The sequence below is a fragment of the Ictidomys tridecemlineatus genome, unplaced genomic scaffold (assembly GCF_052094955.1).
Source record: "Ictidomys tridecemlineatus isolate mIctTri1 unplaced genomic scaffold, mIctTri1.hap1 Scaffold_960, whole genome shotgun sequence".
Lineage (NCBI taxonomy): Eukaryota > Metazoa > Chordata > Mammalia > Rodentia > Sciuridae > Ictidomys > Ictidomys tridecemlineatus.
In genome coordinates, this window is record NW_027526173.1 from 114,108 (window position 1) to 135,251 (window position 21,144).

Consider the following 21,144-nt stretch of genomic DNA (forward strand, 5'->3'; position numbering starts at 1 on the left):
TTAAATGTAAACCACAGTGGAATGTTGGATCCAGACATTCTGCAGGGGGGGGAGGGGCCAAGGACAGCTGGCCTGGGTGGAGGGGGGGCTGGGCAGACATTCCATGAAGAGCTCTAATAGGTATAGAAGAACCTTGAGTTCCCTTCAGGCAATTCAGGGGTGACACAAGTGGTGTGTGCCTCTGGGACATTTTGAAGTAGTTTCTAAAATCCACAGGAGAGGGGTGTGACAGGTGGCCCTGTCTTTCAACAACCAAATTGTCTTTGCTTCCAATGATGGGCAGGACCAGTGAGCCACAAAGTCACCGGTATGAACAGTCAATACTCTAAAAATCTGTGGGGTATGGATTGTGTTTTATGTATAAAGTGTTTTTTTCCTGGTTGTTTTTGTTGGTGATGATTTTTTTTTATCCCATCCCTGGCTTGCAAAACACACAGTTTGGTGTTCATGAAATATTAACACCTTACTATAAGTCTTTTCAATAAATGGCAGGAGGGGGCAAACCATGATATTCAGGCACTAAAAAGAAGCTTCTTTCATTCTTTCTTCCCTTGTCATTTCTTTTGAAGCAGTGATATAAAATATGCAGTGCAGAAAAACTATGTTCTCATTCCACAGGTTTTTAAAATTTTTAAAAAATAATCATACACTGTAATGAATGCTGGAGACCAGATTTTGAAAGCAAATTTTATTTGCTAAACCAAGGTCAAATTGAGGGCCTTGTATACTCTTGGTCAGTGCTTTGCCACTGAGCTTCAGCCCTTACCCCATGCAATCAGTTTGCACTGCTTCAAACTGCTAGACCACAGGTGCTCATATAATAACACTAGTCAAATTCAATTTGTGCAAACTGGCCATGGGAAGGAGCACAGGGTAGAGAGCTTCCTTAGCTTCCAAGGACTGCAGCAGGGTGGTCTCTACTGTAGGCATGACCAGTTTGTAACTGCGAAAATCACTTTGTCATTTCAGGTGCTCCCACTGAAAGAAGGACCAGCCCAGAGGCTCTTTATGGGGAGCCTTCTTGCCGGAGACACCTTGCAAGCTTCCCGACCCATTTCTTCCTCCTGCAGGGTCACCGCTGTCCCTCCTGCATCCCTCGCGCCTGAGCACATGCTTGGATGGAAGGGCGCGCTCACAGGCTGCCATCCAACGGCTCCAGCGTCCATTGGGGGCTCCTGCAGGGAACGGCACGGGCGCGAGCACAGACAGCGGGTTCCCAACGGCCAGCTGGGCTCCCATGGCGGCGTCCAGACTCAGTCCCATAAGCCTCTAGGTACTGGACCCGCGAACCTCTTCGGTCCCCACTGTGTCCCTGCCCGTTCCTCTGGCCCCTGCGCCTCGCCAGACAGCCCAGGCCCAGCCTTGCCTCCCCAGGGATGCAGGCGGCCCGCAGCAGGCCTGGCAGTGAGGGGCGAGATGGCCAGTGCGGCGCCCATGTCGACGCATCCTCCATCCATGTCCCTTGCAGCCTGTGTGAAACCCGGCTCCAGGGCACCTGTTTGGTGCCTGAGAAGCGCGGTCCTGGTCAGCAGGTCTAAGGCTCCTGTAGGTGTCTGACAGAGTGGTGACTGTCATCTTCTTGTTCCGCCTGAAACCTGTGAATGTTGGGGACACTGTCAGCTGGCATCAGGGTTGTTAGCTGAAGGCCGCTCATTTCCCTGTCCTTAGCAACTTTGCAGAAGGGAACACACTGAGCCAAGTGTGCTGAGTCTGCTGTGGTCACCCCGTGATTGACGGGCCATCGTAGGTGGGCTGTTGGTGGACCCATCTGGACAGAGCACCTAAATGATGATGGGAGAACCGTTTGACCACAAGTCGTGTGCAATAAAGAGAGTAATGTTGTCTTATTAATTTGTGGTGCTTGTGTACTGCGGCAGTGAAATTGATGATATGGTCTCGCGTATGCGTTGGTGGGCTGTTGGGGGCCCCTGTGGATATTTCTGTGTGCCAGGAAGTTTTCCTTCCGTTTTGATGGGCATGAGATCACGGGGGTGGATATTTGGGTGAGAAAATGAGATGCTGCGCTGGTCCTGGATGGTTAGTAGGAGTTCAGAGGGCTCTGGTTGTTTTCGCTGTTCCTTTGATGGGGTGGTGGGGTCCCTAATGTGTTGATGTGCATTCATAATTTGGATCTTGCTCTGTCTCGACTGCCTGACAAGAATGTGGTATGTGTTCAGAAGTGTGGGTCAGACAAAGTGGTGATGGTCATCTTCTTGTTCTGTGTGGATATTGGAGATCAAGGGAAATTAAGCTCTGGTTTTTGTAATATTTTACTTGTGGTGGTCTTGTATATATATATTTTTCCCACGAACACACCCTGGGGAGTTTGGATATATATGTGTTTGCATATGGGCTATGTTAAGGAAGGCATTTGGGTAGTTTTCTCTGCACTTTCAATGTGATTGTTATAGTTGGGAAATGGAGGAGGGATATTTGTACATTCTGGACATCATGTTTTGGTACAAGGGATTTTGAATAAATTTTATTTTCATTTCTCATGCACATGTACTTGAGTGTGTGAAAGCTGGTCGGTTACTAATTTCGTGGAGCAGTAGGATGGATATATTCATTGTGTGGTGTGAAGATGGCAGGCTTCTGCATTTTGGAAGACAGGGAGTTATTTCTTCATATTTGGGAGTGTGTGAGCTTGTATATGAAGATGAGATACCTATGGAGAGTTCCTTGTGTATTGAGTTTGTATTAACTACCCCACCTCAGGTGTGTGTGTGTGTGTGTGTTTGTGTTGTGGTAGTAGCAATAGTTGTGAAGAGGAAAATATTTAGGTGTCCCTTAGTAGATGTATTTAAGGGACATGGCAATTGAGGTCTGCTTCCGGGGGCCATATATGTATTAAGTAGATGAGACCCTCCGACAGTGGAAGGTAGTCAGTTTTAATCAAAGTCCGCTGACTGGATATACGAAGTCCCACCCCACGCCCCAAACAAAAACTTTCACAGTAACATTTAACTGGTGTTTGGCCCAAACTGCTGGGTATTTGTGCCTAGCCAAATCAGTACATGGAGTTAACTATTACAGTAACATTGAATAATCTTCCTTGTAGAATCCAGCATGTCCCAGGGTGGACAAGCAGAAAATTAAGTTTGGCTGAAACAATTTTCAGAGAAGTTCAGGAAAGACAGTTATGATATGTGCCTGAGAAGCAGAGAACCGACTGATAAACTGAACTACTACCACTTGCAGTTGGCTCCTCTTCCACCCTCTCATGAAATGTGCTTTCCCCTCCCAAAGAGATAACAACCAAAGTGTTCATTCACTGCCAGAATGTAGTCAGAATCCCATATCTCTGTATGATTCTCACCAGTCCACATGTGAGACCCAGTTTGACCTTGCTTAAGTCACAGCTGTGAATTCCAAATACCAGCATACAGTGTTAGGCATATGCAGCCTGCTGTAGGAAGTATAGAATGAGGTATGTGTTGTGATTTGGATCTTAAATATCCACGAAGGGTCTATAAATATTTCCTCATCAGCCTCTGGCAATATTGAGAGGTGATGAAACAGTAGGCGGTGGGTCCTACTGGAAGGAGGTTGCATGGTTGTGGACATGCCCTTGAGGGGGATATTGGGACCCTGGCCTCATGCTGTCTACTTTTCAGCTGCCATGAGGTGAGCAGCATTACTCCAATGTGTGATCTCTGCCATGATGTTCTACCTCCATGGAGTCTCCAGAACCATGAAGCTGACAAAGTATACATAGAAAGAAATCTCTGAAATGTTCAGTCAAAATAAAATTTTCTTCCTTGTAATTGGTTTACCTTACATATGCTTTCAAAGCCACAGAAGGATGATAATGTAATGAGGTAGATTAAAGGTCAAAATGCCTGCTCTATAACACTTCTTAGATATTGCAGGGCAGATAATTTAATGTTATCTTTATGGATTGGAGTTTATTACTCAATTTGACAAGAGTTCTTTCACATTATTGTTTACTCAATTTTTTGTAGAGCTCCTGGGTCTTTTCTCTGAGAAAACTTTCTGTTGTCATCTTGGATTTTTCTTTTTTTAAGTTTTTTTCTTTTCTGTGGATGCCGATGAACATGATTTATTTGTTTGTTTGATTTACTCTTAAGGTTCAAACCCAGGGCCTCACACATCCTAGATAAGCACCCTGGCACTGAGCTACAACCTCAGCCCCTTGGTCTTTTCCTAACTAGACATTGACCAATATGCCCTTATCTTTAGGTTTCTCATCCAGAGTCTTGCATCTAGACAATTGGGAATACAAGGGTTGTTTTAAGTCTCAAAGATATTTGAACCCAGACTGGGCACTATTTTGATAAATATGTTCTCAGAAACAGTTTTCTTAATTCCTACAGTTATTCCTTAATTACTCTCCCTGATTCCATGGCATGCCCATGGTAACCATGAATACCATGGCATGCCCATGGTAACCAGAAATAAATTCCACCTAAGAAAGCAACTATTCTATTGAGCATACCATTCATGATATAGCCAGTAAACAATATTTACCCTTGTCATGTGAATTAAAACGCATATATGTGTATAAGTAGACATATGAATCTATACATTCATATGTATATATGTATGTGTGGTATCATATGTGAAGTACAGATAACATTGAAAGTGTAAATGAAAACCACAAGATGTAATAGAGCTTTGTTTCATGGAACAAGGGAAAGTAAATAAGGAAGAATTGTCAATATACAGAAGAGGGCCCTGAGGCCTAGATTCAGAAGTAAGCACAAAGTGCACTGCTGCAAGAAAATGTGGCCTTCTCCAGGTAGATGTAGGCTCATGTGGTGATGTGCAGAGGGGATATTATTTGGAAGAACTGAAGAACTCTCAGATGAGTAAACCTGCATGAACACTTGTTTGGGCTGCTTACAGAGGAAGTTGCTCTCTTAGTGCCCTTTCTGCATGTTGCTCACCCACTAAGCATTAAAACCTACATATCCTGGTATATATGGGGCAGGAAGGAAATTCAGAATTAGCATCAGGAGAGAAGAGGTTCTCAAACATCTTAGGCTTCTTTGGGTTAATTTAGATGCAATCACAAACAGGCAGAGTACAACTAGCTCCCTTAGTATTAGCAGTTCTGCGGTTGGAGTGCCAGGGGCTCTCAGATTGTAGCATTAGCAGCACTCCCCATATGTCCCTGGCACCCTGAGCCAGCAACTCTCTATCATGGAAAGCCATCACCAAAATGCTTCAAAACTTCATACATCTTTAAACCTCTTGAATTCAGTAAAGAGAGAAAAGTATTTATGCACTGTTTTATGATATCTTAATGTGCCACTTCCGTATTACACCATGTGAAATGCAACACTAGACAACCTTCCCCACACTGCACGTTTTCTTTAGAATTCATGGAAATGCAGGGTTGTGAGTTGAAGTTTCAGCTCAGAGGTGTGTATAGCACTCACCTAGCATGCATGAGGCACTGGGTTTGATCCTCAGTACCACATGAAAATAAAATGAAGACATTGTGTCCATGTGTAATTGAAAAATAAATACTCTAAAAAGTGCATGTGGCTAGTCAGAAAGTGTTTTGCACTTGGGAATTCCATTGGTTCAACTTCACTTTTTTCCTGAGTAAAAATATTATTTATTGTCTTTATTAAATGGAAGGAGAACCAATACTATTGGTCTAAGTTTATGCTAATTGGGGTTTGGAAAAGTTGTGCAGTGGGCATCCCCACTGTGGGCAGGATTTGTTGCAGAAGGATAGCAGATCGGCTTGCCTCAGCTCACTTTGGTTTTGGCCTGCCAGGCTCAGGTCTTCCTGAGGCAGGGGTAGAAGAGTCAAGGTCAATTAGATGGACTTATCAGAGGGACCCTCAAAACACTCAGGTTTTAAGGATATGCATGTACTGGTATACAGGAAAATGCATCTTTTAAGTCTAAAATTTTAGACTTTTAAGTCTAAAATTGAAGCCTTGTCCACCATTGCAGGAAGCCCTTTGTCATGCTGAATATTTGTTCAGCCTGGATATCTAGCCTCTTCCACAGGATCAGAAAAGAGGTATCTAAGTAAAATGCCATCCCCATTGCCAATTGTAGAAAATTCTATGATGGTTTAAAAGACTGAAGGCTCCAAACATCTCTCTTACATGAGACAGAAGAGAAAGGGCCAACACTTTCCCAGAGGCATTTAAAGAAATCTTTGGGGACTTGGGTTGTGGCACAGTGATAAAATACTTGCCTAGCTGGTGTGAGGTCCAGAGTTCAGTAACCTGCACCGCCAAAAATACAAAAAGGAAAGAAAAAAGTGGTTTCCCTGTCTTTGACATTCATGGCTGACCTAATTATGTCACTGTGACCTAGAATTATATTTGGTCAAAGTATATTTGAGATGACTCCATCCTTCATTCTCTTTCAATGATACCACCATTTGGAATCTCGTTAGCTGTTTTGCCTCTGCTGTATGAGGAGCCTCTTCCTACCCAAACCTCAGGGAAGTCCCATGGTTTCCTGGAAGGATACTGTGTGTGCTTGAGCCCACCTTTGTATTTCTTTTTAAGTAAATGAGCTTCCTTCCCAATCTCCTTATGCAAAAAGTGCCTGTATCACTTACCCTTGTGGTGCAGCATAACTCCTAGTGAGGCCTCAAGTACATGGTTATATTCAACCTATGCATGCCTTTTATCTCAAGTAGAGTAGGTAGAGCTGATTTTACTAAGAACTGGTTACAGGAAAGGCTGCTGGCACTGAAAGCAGACCTGGAAGGTCACCCTGAGGGCAGTTATGAAAGAGAATGACAGAGAGCAATGGAGAGCTGCTAAGAGCTACTAGGTCTGGCTGTTGAAAGAGTTCCTGGGAACTCTCAGTAGCCACTGTCTCCTCCTGTCAGGAACACAGTTGCAGAGCTGTTACCACTGGACACTGAGGGTCACTGTCATTCACTCTTAGGGCTGTGAATGCTAAGATCTGAGATATGTTGTCCCTGGAATGTCAGAACTGATAATATTAAGGGAGGTGCACTTTTCCTATTTGTGGTTGCTCTCCAGATGGATGTTTGAACCCTCAGCCTGTTGGTAACAGAGATGGTTATGGGACAGAGTTCATGCAGGGATGTACAGAGAAGGCCCCTTAAATTAACTGAGGCTATGTAAACAACATAATGACTGGGTTTCTGTTAAGCTTTTGGTCTGTTTTTTCTTCCAGCATCAGTGGAAGGTGCAGGCTAAATATGGAGGCAAGGGCTTGGCCCTGCATCTGTGCACCCTGAGGGATGGAATCTGCAGATACCTCCTCCTTTCAGTCCTCACCCCACAGAGTAGCACAGACACCACAGCAGAAGGCAGCAGCCATGAGAACATTTCTCTACTAAGTGCTTTTTCTTCACTCTTGACAGTGAACTCCCACCATGTACAGCTTTGCCCCAGGTATGCACCTCTGTCCTTCTCCCATGCCAGTTCCCACCTTTGGCCTTCCTCCTATATTCCCAGTGCCCTGGCCTTGCCCTCCCTTTCCTGAGGACTAGCAGGATCAGCTCTGGATGACAAGGATCTTTGCCCCTTGTGTTGCAGGATGTACTGAAGGGGAGATCTCACCAAGACCCTGCCTGAGAGGTTGGCTCACCAGATACCTATGCTACTGTCTTCAATGTCTCTTCTTCTTCCTCTGGGGTCTGATGACTGACACTTCCTCTCAGATTCTGGGCAATAGGAATCATCCCCAGAGCCAGATGTTTCTTTCCAGAGACCTGGAGATGAGACCCAGAGTAGAGTGTCTTTCCTGCATGCATTGAGTGTCAAGCTATAGCTCACTTCATAGATTGGCATCAGGAGGGGGATAGGGATGAGGACTCTTCTTTGGGGCTGAGGAGCCTGTAGTGCTCAGCCTCCAGGGATGAAGGGGCCTTTGTGAAGTCCTGGGTCTGGGACAGTTGCAGCACAGCAGAAGGTGCTGGGAAGCCAGGAGGATGTCTGGGGTATGGAGGGTCATGGTTGTCCTCACTAAACACCTCTGCTTTCTCATGTGGCTCCGGTAGGAGAAGTCCTGCTGGGACCCACTGCCCTTCTGTGGCCCAGGCTTAGAGAAGAGATTCTGTGGTCCAGGGAAGAGTTGAGGCCTGGATGGGAACCATTGAGGAAGACTCCCAACAGTGCAGGAAGATACCAGTGAGCTTCCATTATAGGACCTAGGGTTATGTGACCCTGAATCTCTTAATTTTCTATGAGGTGACCCCTGGTGGGCCAGATCTCCATATAGGACTCATGTCCAGTGCTGTCACTATGTCCCTCTATACCTTGGCTGGCAGCTGATTTAGAAGCACTTTAGTCGGGGTATAACAAAACTTTGGGGCAGCTCCACTGATAATTTCTACTTTGAGGGCAATAGTTGCATTTTCACCAGCTACAGAACAGAAATGGCCCATGCTCAGTCTGTATTGGGTATGAGGGTAGACAGAGGGACTTGGGGGATGTGTAAAAATGAATGGGAGGTATCACCTGTCTTGGTGTCAGACTGAAGTTCTGATGGCCATTCTGCTGGGTGAGTCCTTCCTCCTGGTCCAGCTCTTTGGTTAGGGTCAAGATAGCCATGTGTAGTCCTATGAAAAGCAATAGTTCCAAGAAATGGGGGTGTGGAAAATGGAGCCTGCACCTGGAGGAGAAGAAAAAAATTGTGTGTGGCCTTGGTAGGAAGTGTCCCCAAGCCCAAGACACCTCTGGGACTTGTAGGAAGCATGGATGGTGTCTTCTGGTTCACACCATGGAGTTGTTAAATCAAGACCATGAGCTACCCCACCCAACAGACAAACAGTGCTGAGAATGTAAAGAATAAAAGATAATTCCATGAGTCTAGGTTGACATTCTCAAAGTCTTGTACACAGCTGGATTCCCACCCCAGCCCACCTTGGTGAAAAAGTCCTCTTGGAGTACAGCTCATCAGTCTAGGGCAGGAAATTTAGATCTTGTTACAAGTTGTCCCCTTTTAGATGTCACTCCATTTCATTCTCTTCCAAGTTTCCCATGGACTTCGCTATGGCCAAATGTGGGCCTACCCACATGTTGAAGTTGGGAAACCCCACCAGATGTTCATGATGTCCATCTATACAGTTATGACTTCAAGTGTGATCTCGTCAGGCACTTTGGTCTCTGGATACCTGCACTATTAAACTTCTGGTGGGTGAGCCTCAGGGCCAGTCTTTCTCGAGGTTTACACTAGGACAGAGGGTAAGAGGGTGATGCATACATGGTTTTTCTAGCTGTGCTCCAGCCATTCAGTGAAAGAAAATGTTTAAGGGATCTACTCTGGTCCAGAATGGCCCTGCACATTCTGACATCAGGAACCATTAGTGAAGACTCTGCACCTGTGGGACAATGTATGTCACGTGGGAGGACATTTTGAGACACCCGTATTCGATATACTTGGGCCACATGGCCTCGTGTCCTAGGCAGATGGTGTGTTGACTCTTTACATAGGCAGGGGGAGAGAAGGTAGCACCTTGGACTAGGCTTTATAAACTTCAAATCCAAGGGCATCTGGAATCCCAAATGCTCAGGGGCTGTTCCACTGGCAAGAGAAGTGCCCTATTCTGAAAAAGTGTTCACATGTGTGTTATCACACTCCATCATCACCAGTTTTTTAATCATCAATTTTTATGGGAATGTGTTTAGCTCTCTCTTGCTGCACAGTCTCAAAGACTGGAGAATGTGGAATATTGAGCCTCTATGGGATTGGATGTGTCTGACACTGGAATCTATCATCAACTGAAGCTTTGAGTCCTCTATCTCTTCAGCCTCAAAATCCAAAAACCTGACAGGTAAGCAAGACATAGAATTATTTAAGAAAAGAATTTCTTATTGGAAAACTCAAGCTGTAGCTTCATAGCAATGAGGATCTGGTAGCAGGCATGGGGAGTACTGCTCAGACCATGGGATGGGCTGGTCCCAGGAGGGATTATTTCCCAATGCGGAAACCATTCTGAGTGCTCCTGACATCACTTAGCACCTGAAGAGAACCATGTGGTCCTTAGTGAACCAGGCACATTCCTTTACGATGCTCCCACACCTATTCCAGGCTTCTCATGTCCCTGCCCTGAACCACACAGAAAAGCCAAGCTTCAGCATCTGGTCAAAGATATGATTTATGGAAGACAACTCTCTCTCTAGGAATGTTGGGGTTAGGACTATATACCAAGAACACAAGACTCAGCAGAGGTCATGTGAAAGTCCAAGCTGTGCTGAAAGTAGTGGAACACCTGGGTTCCCACCCCAACCCACCTTCCAAAGAGGGCTGTATTTCATTTGTTTGAATGGCGAGAATTACATGGATTACGAGGCCAGAGGTGTGTGCTTGGGGCATCTGAGACACTGGCGTTCCCTGATCATGTTTTTTGAACTCTAAATCTTTCTGAAACATCAGGGTTTATTATGGCATTGTTCATGAGCAGGGGTGATCCATATGCTAGAAGATGGTTTATTTTCCAGGTGGTTGGCCAACCCCAAGGTAGTGAAACTTGTACCCTGTGAACAGACCTCACTGATGGTGGACACCCCCTGAGCTTGGCTGGTTACTGCCCTACACCCTAACCCTGAACCTCTAGGCAGTGGTGGAACTAAGAACGTTGAGGTCGGAGCTTCTGGGACTATTAGAGAGTGTCCAGCATTCCAGGTAGAGGGAAGTAATGCTTGGAGATGTAAGTGTTCAGTGGTTTTCTCTGTGGTAGCAGATGCCCTTCCTGGCTGGGTGACAAGCTCCAACAGAGCCAGCTGTTCAACCCATGTTCCCGAGCACTTAGGCCTAGCCCCAGATACCTGACACACTTTTCTGCCATCTCATAGATCATCTGATCAAAGGTATGCATTGCCATTCCTGAAGACCCCTCCACAATCCCTCCTCCAGATTCATGGTAGGCTCCAGTCCAGATAGGGGCCAAAGCACTGGCCTGGGTTCATCAGGATCAGTCACAATCCACAACCCACACTTCATTGCAAGTTGACCTGACCCAACACAGGCCTTGCCTTTGCCTCTTCTGTCCAATCACTCTGACCACCCCATGTGGGCTCCCTGCATCCAGGACATGCTCTATATACTAGAGAGAACATCAAGTACTATACTGGAATCTGATTTCTCTTGAGTTCTTGATGTTTTTGTGTATTGTGACCTGAATGTTTTGGCCTGCAGAATGCATGAGTGAATGCCCTAACCTCCATGAGATGGTGGCTTCAGCGGCTCTTAAGATTTTAATGATGTCATCAGGGTAGAGTTCCCATGATAGTACTAGTGCCCTTGTAGAAAAAGGAAGGGATGCTAAAGCTCTCTTAGCCATAGGAGGTCACAGGCAAGGTAGCCATTTTCTCAAGCCTGGAGGGAAAAACCTCACTGGACATTAAATCTCGCACCATCTTTCTGGGGTTTCCCAAATTCAGAACTGTGAGAGATGAATGCCTGTGGTTTCAGCTTCCCATTCTGTAGCAGTACATATGGCAGCCTTATTTGAGTGAGACAGAGTACAGAGTGCCCTGGGAGCAGGGTTAAAGCCTGAGACAATGATGTACATCTCCACGGAGGATCCAAATGGAATGAGTACTCACTCATGAATTCTGCACCACCTCAATATCCTAAGCAGGAATTCCTCGGAAAAATGTGGTTGGGTGTCCAGAGAGATCTATACTGGTGCCTCCCCCCCGCATCTCCAACACTAGTTGTGATGTTGCCTGCCATGAACAATCAGATCTATGCTAGAAGGTGAAAATACTAAGTGAGGGACAATCATGTGGAGTCAGAGAACCAACTCTCCATCCTGGCTCACATTACTTCCAGGAATCTCCTGTGACCTTATATCCCCTGAGTGATGGTGATGCTCATTGAGCACCAAGATTGCTTCACTCACAGGATTGTGATGGGCACCTGAGATAAGGCCCATTTCCTCCCCTGGTGTGATGAACTTGGTTGGGAATATAGGTCTCTCAGCTTATCCCTCCCCCCTCAGGATGTTCCCTCTAGTTTTCCTACATCCCAGCCTCCTTTCTCCATGCCACACTTTTCCATCCATCCCCACTGTCCAGCATCACTCAGTAGAGGAGAACGAAGCTGTCTTCAGAAACACTATTTCCAGGCTTACTTCTAGAAACCTGATTAATGTCAGAGGGGCCTGAAGGCTCAAAAGCAGGTCTCTATCCAACTGAGACAGGAGGGCTCAAAGTTGTCAATAGGTACTTGATAAAAATTTGTGACCCTGATTCTGAAGGCATGGAACCTGGGTCCTATGGAGAACCATGGAGTTAGATTGCACATGACAGACCACAAACAACTTCACTTCCAATCACTTTTGTGCATGTCTGAAGTCACCCCAGTTCTTTATCTCACAAATGACACTAAAATTTGGCCTCCTTGCAATTTAAGTATTCTCCTTGGTAGAGTTCCACATTTTGTTAATTGGCAAACCATGTGATATGCAGCCTTCTTTTTTCCTCATTGATTTGTAGGAGAACTTGATTACATTACATTTGGGCCAGTCACACTCAGTATTGGTCAGGCTGGGGTCGGGGTGGGGCCAATACTACATATGGGAGGATCAGAGCACTGCATGAGTGGGGGGTGGGTCTGTCTTGGGATGCAGTCAGGACTTGCAGCCTGCTGGGTCCCCAGTGAGTTGCGGTCAGAACTGCAACTGTAGGGGGGAGAGGTATAAAGGTCGGCCTTGTCTTCTCAACAGGAAGCCTACACAGGGAGACCACAGCCATGCTGGGGATCAGTTGAATAATATTGTCCATCATCATTCAGGAGAGGAGAAAGAAGCTGTCTAGGAAAAAATTGTTTCCAGGGTTATTTCTAGAATTTACTTAATTGCACAGGGGCTTGAAGGCTCAAAAGCAGCTCTCCATCTAAATGAGACAGAAGGGCCCAATGTTCTCAATAAATTGATAAAAAATTGTGCCCCTGTCTGTGATGGCCATGGCTGCCACAAATGCCTCACAGTCACTCAGAGAGTTTTGCTTCCATAGCAGGTCCTCCCCAGATGACTCCAATTTGCAGTGCTCAACAGGACTCAACCCTTTGGGACCCCCTTCAATGGTCCTTAGTGTGGAGTGCCCTAACCATGCCTAAGCAGAAATACTGTGGGTATCTTGGAAGGACACTGTGCATGCCTGAGTTCACCTTTTAAATCAAATAAGTGGAGAACTGCAGGAACTGCTAGGTGCAGTTGTCAGATGATCTCCAGGGAACTGATGGAAGAGGCTGGCTACTGATCCCAAGAAGGCAACATTGCAGTTTCGATCACTAGGAGCTGAGGGTCCCTGACATTCAATCTCAGAACTAGTCACACTAAGATCTGAGAGCCACCAGTTAGTCCTCAGACCTCAGAGCTGTGAATACCAAGGGAGATGTGCTTTGCCTCTTTGTGATTTCTCTTCATAGCAGGCCCTCAGATGATTGGTAAGGGAGATGTTTAACAGGCAAAGATCATAGAGGGATACACAGAGAAGATCCCCTAAACCAAGAGAGGCTTTTCCATGAGGTGATGAGTTGGGTTTTGGAATCTTGTCTGTTTTCTCCCAGGATTAGGGGGAGGACTCATCTAAATCTGGAAACAAGACCCAATAGATGGACACTTGTGCACCCTGGGTCCTGGCAACCCCAGTTATCACCTCTCAGTTCTCACTGCATGGAGGTGCACAGAAAACATGGCAGAAGCTGGAGATTTTTTTTTCCTACCAAACTGCCTTTATTCCCAGTGACAGTCAAACAAGGTACAGTTTCCCACCCAGGATTGAACATTGTGACCCTCCCCTCTCAGTACCTCCCCCTACCCTCTTTCTACATTTACTATACCCTCCCACTCCCTACATTTTTCTGAGAACCCACAGGAACTGTCCTATGTGATGAAGAACCTTTGGACCTTCCAACACAGAATGAAGCCAGGTGAGATCTTGCCTGAGGGGCAGCCACCCCAGAGGCCACCAGTCAACACGACTGTCCTCAGGGCCTCTTCTTCTTTTGGTTGCCTGATGATGTGCACTTCCTCTTCTGAGGCTGTGAGGTTTGAGCCAGCTCCAGATCCACATCTTGCCCTCCAGTGACCTGGAGGGGAGGCCCAGTGCAGGGCGTGTTTTTCATGAAGCATGTGCGTCCAGTGAGAGCACTCTTCATGGACATGGCACCTGGAGGAGGGTGGGAGCTGAGGAGTCCTCTCTGGGGAGGTGGGGCCTGGATTTCTTGATCTCCTGAGCACAGGGTTTCTATTGGAAGGGCCTGGCTCCGGGACAGTTCCCAGGGCAGCAGGCGGTGCTGGGAGCTAAGGAGGAAATCCAGGCTTTGGAGGTCCTCATCCACACTGCAGCCATTGGCTGTCTTATGTGGCCGCCCAGAAGAAGTGGCTTTTCTGGGACCCACTACACTTTTGTTCCCCAGGTTTAAGGAGGAGGATCTGCCGTTTGGGGGAGGATGGTTGGAGTGGATGGTCCCCAATGAAGAAGACCCTTGACAGCCTTGGAGGACAGCAGTGTCCTTTGAACCCAGCAACTCTGGCTCGGCGGTCCTGCTCCTCTTCACGACCTGGGAAGCCACCTCTGTGGACCAGTCCTCCGTGCTGGCCCCTTGATCAGTGTGATGTTTCCGCTTCTCTGCACCTTGTTTGGCAGCTGCCTCAGAAGCTCTTGTGTCCTGTTGGGACATATCATGACCCTGAGGCACCTGCAAAGGTGCTTCTTCACAAGATGAAGGAGGATATGGGCACTGGCCAACTCTTCTTCATGCATGAAATGGGCCACAGGGATTAGGACAATCATATTTCAGTGGGAAGTGGATCTGTTACTCATCTTGGTCTCATAAAAACACACTGAGTGTCTGCTGGACACTCCCCTGGGCTTCCTTTCTGCTTGATATCCTGAACCCTTCCATGGCTCTCATGTCTCCTTCCTTTTTTTTTTTTCCATCCTACATCATGTGTCCTGGAACAGACTCACTCAGGGAGCCATCACAGACAGGATAATGATAACATCCTCTGGGCCACATGAGTAAGGTCCTGTGCCTTCTTCATCTACCTGCTATCCCTTGCTCCCCTCTCCACCTGTGGTAATTCCCTTTCCTGTATACTTGTGTCCCTTTGTCTCCTAGTCTGCCAGGTATTGCTCTGTGCCTTGGTGTCTGTTCTGAAACCCTGGAAACCCTCGTGTCTCTACCTCCTTTGTTCTACCTGGTGCCCCTTTCTCCTTGTCTACCTTTTGTTTCGTCCCAACCCCTCTTGTTCCTGCCGTCCCTGCACTTTATTATCAGGTGTCCCTGCCTCTCTTCTGTACCACCTACCCCAGGTCTACTGGGAGACCTTCCTTCTGCTTTCTACCTGGTCAGTGGTGTGTCTTTCCTGCTGCTCCAGTTCTTTTGTCAGAGCCAAGATATTTATATGTGGCTTGTTGGAAAGTATTTCTTCCAGGAAGCGAGGATGAATTATACTCTCTGCCTGGGATGAGAAGGAAGAGAGTGTGAGTGAACTTGGGAGGAAATGGCCCCAAGTCAAGAGGACTTCTAGGAGAAAGAGGAAGCAATAATAATCCCATGCTCATTTGCATCATGGGGTTGTTATATCCCAACTACCAGCTACACCCATGTATGAGTGCACATGTGTGCATGCACATTCTCTCTCTCTCTCTCTCTCTCTCTCTCTCTCTCTCTCACTCACACACACACACACACACACACACACACACACACACACACACACCATAATAATAATAATAATAATCTGAGATTCTAAGCCAGGAAACTGAATTCCATGAGTGCCGAAACTTTCTATACACCAAGATTGTAGGCCCAGCTCACCTTGTTGACAAAGTTCTCATCAACATAGCTCAGGAGACTTGGATGTGGGTGTAAATCATCCTGTATTGGCTGTTGCTCTAGTCCTTCCTCTCCCAAGTTTGCGCCAAGCTCTTCTGTAGACAAGTAGGAGGGCTCCCACGTGGCAAAGTTTGTAGGCCCGAATAGCTCATCCATGATGTCCATGTACTCTTGGATGGCTTCAGGTGGGATCTCCTCGGGCGCCTTGTTCTCTGGCCCTTTGGTCTTGGCCACCTTGTTCTTGCGTGCCTTGGTCTTGCGTGCTTTGGTCTCAGGCACCTTTGTCTCTGGTGCCTTGGGTTTGGCTGCTAATGAGCGGGCGGACCATACCTTAGGGTTGGTCTTTCTGGAGGTGCACGCTAGGACAGGGAGGACCAGAGTGGTGTGTGAATGAGGATTCCATGTTCATCCCAAATACTTGGTAGTAGGCAGGGTTCAGGGGACTTAACCTGGTATGCCATGCATGAGGACAACCTGACCCAGGAACCGAGGGATATAATAGTGCACCAGATGCAACATCTAGGAGATTCAAGTGGGAGGACATTTGTAGTGACTGGTAATGCATGCACTCTACCCTACCAGGACCCAAGTCCCAGGCAGATCTCGTGTTGTTTCTTTGGATAGACAAAAAGAGAAAGGAGATCCGTACTTGGCCCAGTCAATACACAGTTCATAGCTGAGTGGCAGGGACCTCAGGTGTTAGGGGCTTTTTTTCTTGTAAGAGTGAATCTCCAATACTGAAGGAAAAGTTCTTATTTGGGACAACAACTTGCCTTGGCCTTTTTCACTGTTTGGACACTATCATAGACTACTGTGTGAATGTGGGTACCCTACCTGGCTGTTGGACAGCCTCAGGGACTGGAGGCCTTCGGATTTCCAGCCTCGGAGTTGCAGGAGGAGGTCGGCACTGGAAGACCCCTGACAACTGCATCCTTGGATCTTCCATCTCCTCTGCAGCCTCAAACTCCATGAACCTTGATGGGATTTGGGTAAGGCAGGCACAGGCTGAGCTGAGAATCAGGTTAGCCATACCAGGCAGGTGCTGGTGTGGGATTCTAGGCTATGGAGTATTCTAAGCTATCAGTCAGGAGCTAGTGGCAGGAATGTGGAGTTGCTTCCTGAAGTAGGTCCGGCCAGTGACAGGAGGGAGCTGCTACAGAGGAAGAACTACAGTTCTCGGGAAACACTACATCAACTAGCACCTTAAGGGAATCAGATCTGAGGGACCCAGGCAGGGCCCCTAGCTGATCCTTGTTCTGGCTCTCTCCTGTTTCTGCCAGGAACCACATGATCAGTTTAGTTGTCGAAAATGGTCAGGGATGTGATTTATATCAGGGAACACCAGAGGTCCTGACCCAATTCAGGGGTACTGAGGCTGGGACCTTGGGCCCTGAAAGGATCATCTGGGATACCAAATTACAGGCAGGGTCATGTGGAAGAGAAATCTAAGCTGAGAACATTGGGTTTCTTCCAATGAGGGTGGGTTCTTCCCTTCCCTTGTTAGAAAGGCTGGGATTATATGGAGCAAAGGAAGTAAGGACCAGAGACATGTCCTGGGGGCACCTGAGGTGGTGGCTGGCCCTGACAATACACTTCCCACCACCACCCTCTTCTGGAACATCAGGTTGAAGTAGTGGCCACTTTGATGAGTTATAATGGACCTCACTCTATAAAGAGGTACCAGTTCCCAGGCAGGTGGCCCGAGTGAATCTAGTGCAACTTTTGCCCTCTGCAGAGCCAGCAAAGCAGCAGCAGACCCTCTGGCTGGGCTGGTACCTCCTCCCCATCCTGACCCTGAACCTCAAGGCAGAGTTGGAATCAAGAGTATGGAGCCTGGAGTTTCTGGGATTGTTGCTGAGAGAATGCCCAGGCCTCAAGCTAGAAGGAGCCACTATTTGGAGAGCTAGATGCCTCGGAGCCCAAACATAGGTAGGTGACAGGCTGTACCAGACCTTGCTGTGCAAACCATGATCCCCCATCAGTAGGCTCTGGGCCTTGAAAACTGGCTCACTTTTCTGCAGTCTCAAAGAAGACCATCCGATCAAAGTTGCTGGTGCGCTGCCATTCCTTCAAACCCTTCCTCAGGCCCTCTTCCATGGTCATGGTGGGCTCTCGTCGGGACAGAGACCGAAGCACTGGGCTGGAATTCATCAGGATCAGTGTCCACAAGGTCACCCTTCTTTATCAGTAGACCAACAACATAATTTCCTACCTTTGTTATATTTGCCCCATGATGTTCAACTCCAAGTATTGACATTGGGACTCCAGGATACTTATACACAACTTTAACACCAAGGGCTACATTGACCAGCATGATTGTGATTGGATTCCTCAAATATCATTGAGGTGTACCATGTGATGAATGTTTTTATCCCCCAACATTCACCCGTTGAAGCCCTAACCCCCAATGGAATGGTGTCTGGAGACTGCGTTTAGTGCTTAGAAGGTTAGATGAGATCCTGAGGGTGGCGCTTCATGAGGGCATTAGTGTTCTTCTGGGAGAAGGAGGAGACACTGTGAGGACACAGGTGAGCCAGCTGTCTTTTCAAGCAAGGAGAGGAGAGAGCAATCATGGGATTTTAGGTCAGTTACCCTTTACCTGGGAATCCTGACTAAAGAACTGTGAGAAAGGAATGCCTTTTTGTTTTTTCACAAATTTTCCATAGCATCATGTATGGTGTCCCAGGCTGACTGAAGACGGTGCACAGAATGGCCTAGGAGCAGTTACAAACTGGGGCAAAGTTGAACATTCCCATGCAGTATCCAAAGACAGCTTCCCCTCGAGTGTGACATCACCAGAGGGTCCTGATCAGGAGTTCATGACAATGTGTATGGGTAGCCATAGATTTCTGGGTTGAGGCCAGCACCACTAAACCCACTTGTGGTTGGGACGTCCCTTGTGCTGAGAACAATCAGGTCTATGGTGGAAGGTGAAATGACTGGGGGAGGCATGGAGTCAGACAGCCAACTTCGATTCCTGGCCCACATTACCCCCAGGAACCTCCTCTGACCTTGAGTCCTCCATGTGATGCTGATGATTATTGGAAACAAAGATTGCCTGCACTCACAGGCCTGTGATGGGCACCTGACATAAGGCACGTTTCATTCCCTGGTGTGAGGGGAATACATCTGGGAATGTAAGGGTCTCAGCTGGTCCCCTTACCCTCAGGACCTTTCGAGCAGTTCCCCTACATCCCAGCCTCCTCTTTCCAACCCATGCTTTTCCTCCTGACAGAGCTCAAGGGGGAGCCGGAGGAGAACACTCACATGAGGAAGCAGGAAAGTGCTTCCACATCAGGAGTCTGAGGAAGGTGCCTGCGGACCAGGGTCTTGAAGCGCTGCCAGCGCCGGAAGTTCTCATACACGCTGGGAGGTCTGCTGGTGTCATCTGGTGGCACTGCAGCTGGGAAGGTGGGTAGTGCGCCCTCCCCATACACTGTACCTGGCCATTGGCGCGCATTCATTGGGAACATGATGGGGGCCATCTGGGCAAATGGTCGTGGTGCTGGAGGGCGAAGGCCCAGGTGCCAGTGGATCCCATAGTTTTGAATCCCTCCACTGTCTGAGGCAGGTACAGTGGTCCTCGGGGCAGAAGGTGCTGTGAGGAATGGAGCAGGATGCTCCACACCCCCACAGAAGGCCCCTGGGGCCCTCCAGTTGAGGGGTGCCTGAGTGTGGATAATGTTCTGAATATGAGGAGGCCCCACTGGCCTCAGTTGTGGCCCATGTTTTCCAAAGGTGGACAGCCCTGGCACATATGATTGTCCAGGGTAAGTGGACAGCACCAGAGGGTTACCCTGAGAGATAGGCGCAGTCACCCTTGGTGCCGGGGGCAGCTCCCAGAATGGCTGGTGTGTTGGCACAGGGGCAGCTGGAAGAAAGGGTAGGCCCCTGAACGCAGACACGTGGGCACCAGGAGTGAAGTTCATGCCTGCTCTCCGTGATGCAGATGCTGTGGAGGCAAAGCAAAGCGGAGAATGGAGGAGGGAAAATGACAGCAGTTTCTTACTCAGTGGAAATCTGAGAACAAATGCTCCCAGCTCAGGGCCCTTGGGCAGGGAAATTGTGCAGTTTGCAAATGTCCCTTTGAGTGAATTTCATGCTGTGTTCCTTTAGTCATAGTTCTACCCTGAGAAATCTCATTTTCACTACACCAGGATTCCCAGTTGACTGTGACACCTCAGCTTTCCCTGATTCTGAGAGGCCCCTTGTGCATCCTTTGCAGACACTCCATTGGCCTCCTAGGTGACTCCCTAGAAATGGATCAATTTGACCCTATTCAGTGGCACCATGCCCCTCCTCATTCTCACCAATAGGAAAGGGATCTTCTCCAGGGCAAATGCAGGGGCTTTAGGGTCCCTTGTGAAGGTGACAGATTCTAAAAATGATTCCCCCATCACCTCCTCAGCCTTCCTTTTGCTAATACTCCTTGTATACCCCTCCACTTTTTTCCTAGGCATCCACACACAAACAAGAAACACCTGATTTAGATGTCTGCCTAGCTAGAGGCTGAGGAATTGTGTAGTTCACCCAGGAGCACATCCTGCCCAGCATGTGGGTGCTTCTCCCAGCACTTCCCACACCAAACACTAATGGGGGACAGAGCCTGGCCATCTGTGATCCTAGTGCTCACTGGTTCCTGCCATAATGCAGGGAGCTCCTTTCCCAGGGAAGAGGTCTATGTGATAGACACTGAGTCCCACAGATCCTCTCCTGGGCTGACTAACAAAGGTTACTGAGGTTTATGAAGTTGATGGGATGGTGAGGATTGGGGTTTTCCAGAGGTTTTCACAGACACTGGTCATTTTTTTATTGGGCCTGGGAATTAGAGCCGTTCTGATGTCCTTTTCCTTTGCACTCCTAATAATGGGAAGGGAAGTGTCACAGAGACTCAGGCCTGCACCAGCTGCTACCTGCAGCAAGGTTGTTGGGAGCACATTCCTGTTCACCAGGACATTATGCAGAGTGAGGTCAAAGAATGGGAGGTGTACCACACTTCAACACTTGCATGTATTAATCAGGACAGCTGCCTAAGTTCCAATGACAATATGAGTAGAGCCCCTTCCTAACTGTGTGCTATACTCCTTCCTATCTTCAAAAGAACCCAGTCATCTTCAAACCTGATCCTGGAAAATGAAGAGCACCCCACATGTGCTCCCTTATCATGGAGTACCAACCAAACCATGAAGGTAAGCCAAAGTCTTCTGTGTTGACTTGAAAACAATGAGCTGAGGCTACACACAGAGAGTGTGAAAGTGATAACGATTCAGAAGATCCCCCAGAGGCCCAAATCTATGTTGGCTAAGGTTTCCTGGGTTCCTTGCCCTTCTGGAATCAATGACACCTGCTGTCTGAATGGAAGGAGAAGTTTTC

General features: G+C 47.6%; 1 protein-coding gene and 1 long non-coding RNA gene across 2 annotated transcripts; one reads left to right on the plus strand and one right to left on the minus strand.

The window, feature by feature from the left end:
• Positions 1-1,167: 1,167 nt before the first annotated feature.
• On the plus strand, positions 1,168-8,065 carry LOC144374939 (uncharacterized). Its single transcript, XR_013434169.1, has 3 exons — positions 1,168-1,273; positions 7,147-7,367; positions 7,512-8,065. It is a non-coding gene; the product is annotated as an uncharacterized LOC144374939 (long non-coding RNA).
• Positions 8,066-13,914: 5,849 nt separating this feature from the next.
• On the minus strand, positions 13,915-19,700 carry LOC144374937 (NUT family member 2B-like). The gene is made up of 5 exons (XM_078037665.1): positions 19,039-19,700; positions 17,783-17,911; positions 16,606-16,745; positions 15,754-16,130; positions 13,915-14,016 (listed from the first exon to the last, which is right to left on the minus strand). The coding sequence occupies exons 1-5, from the start codon at positions 19,698-19,700 to the stop codon at positions 13,915-13,917; spliced, it is 1,410 nt and encodes a 469-aa protein (XP_077893791.1).
• Between the last annotated feature and the right edge of the window lie 1,444 nt (positions 19,701-21,144).

Coding starts and splice junctions, on each gene's coding strand:
- LOC144374937 (XM_078037665.1), bottom strand. CDS start 19,700: ATGAACTTCACTCCTGGTGCCCACGTGTCTGCGTTCAGGGGCCTACCC. Junction 17,912..19,038: donor GCACTTTCCTGCTTCCTCAT/GTGAGTGTTCTC, acceptor GATGAATTCCAG/CCCAGTGCTTCGGTCTCTGT. Junction 16,746..17,782: donor TTCTTTGAGACTGCAGAAAA/GTGAGCCAGTTT, acceptor AATCCCATCAAG/GTTCATGGAGTTTGAGGCTG.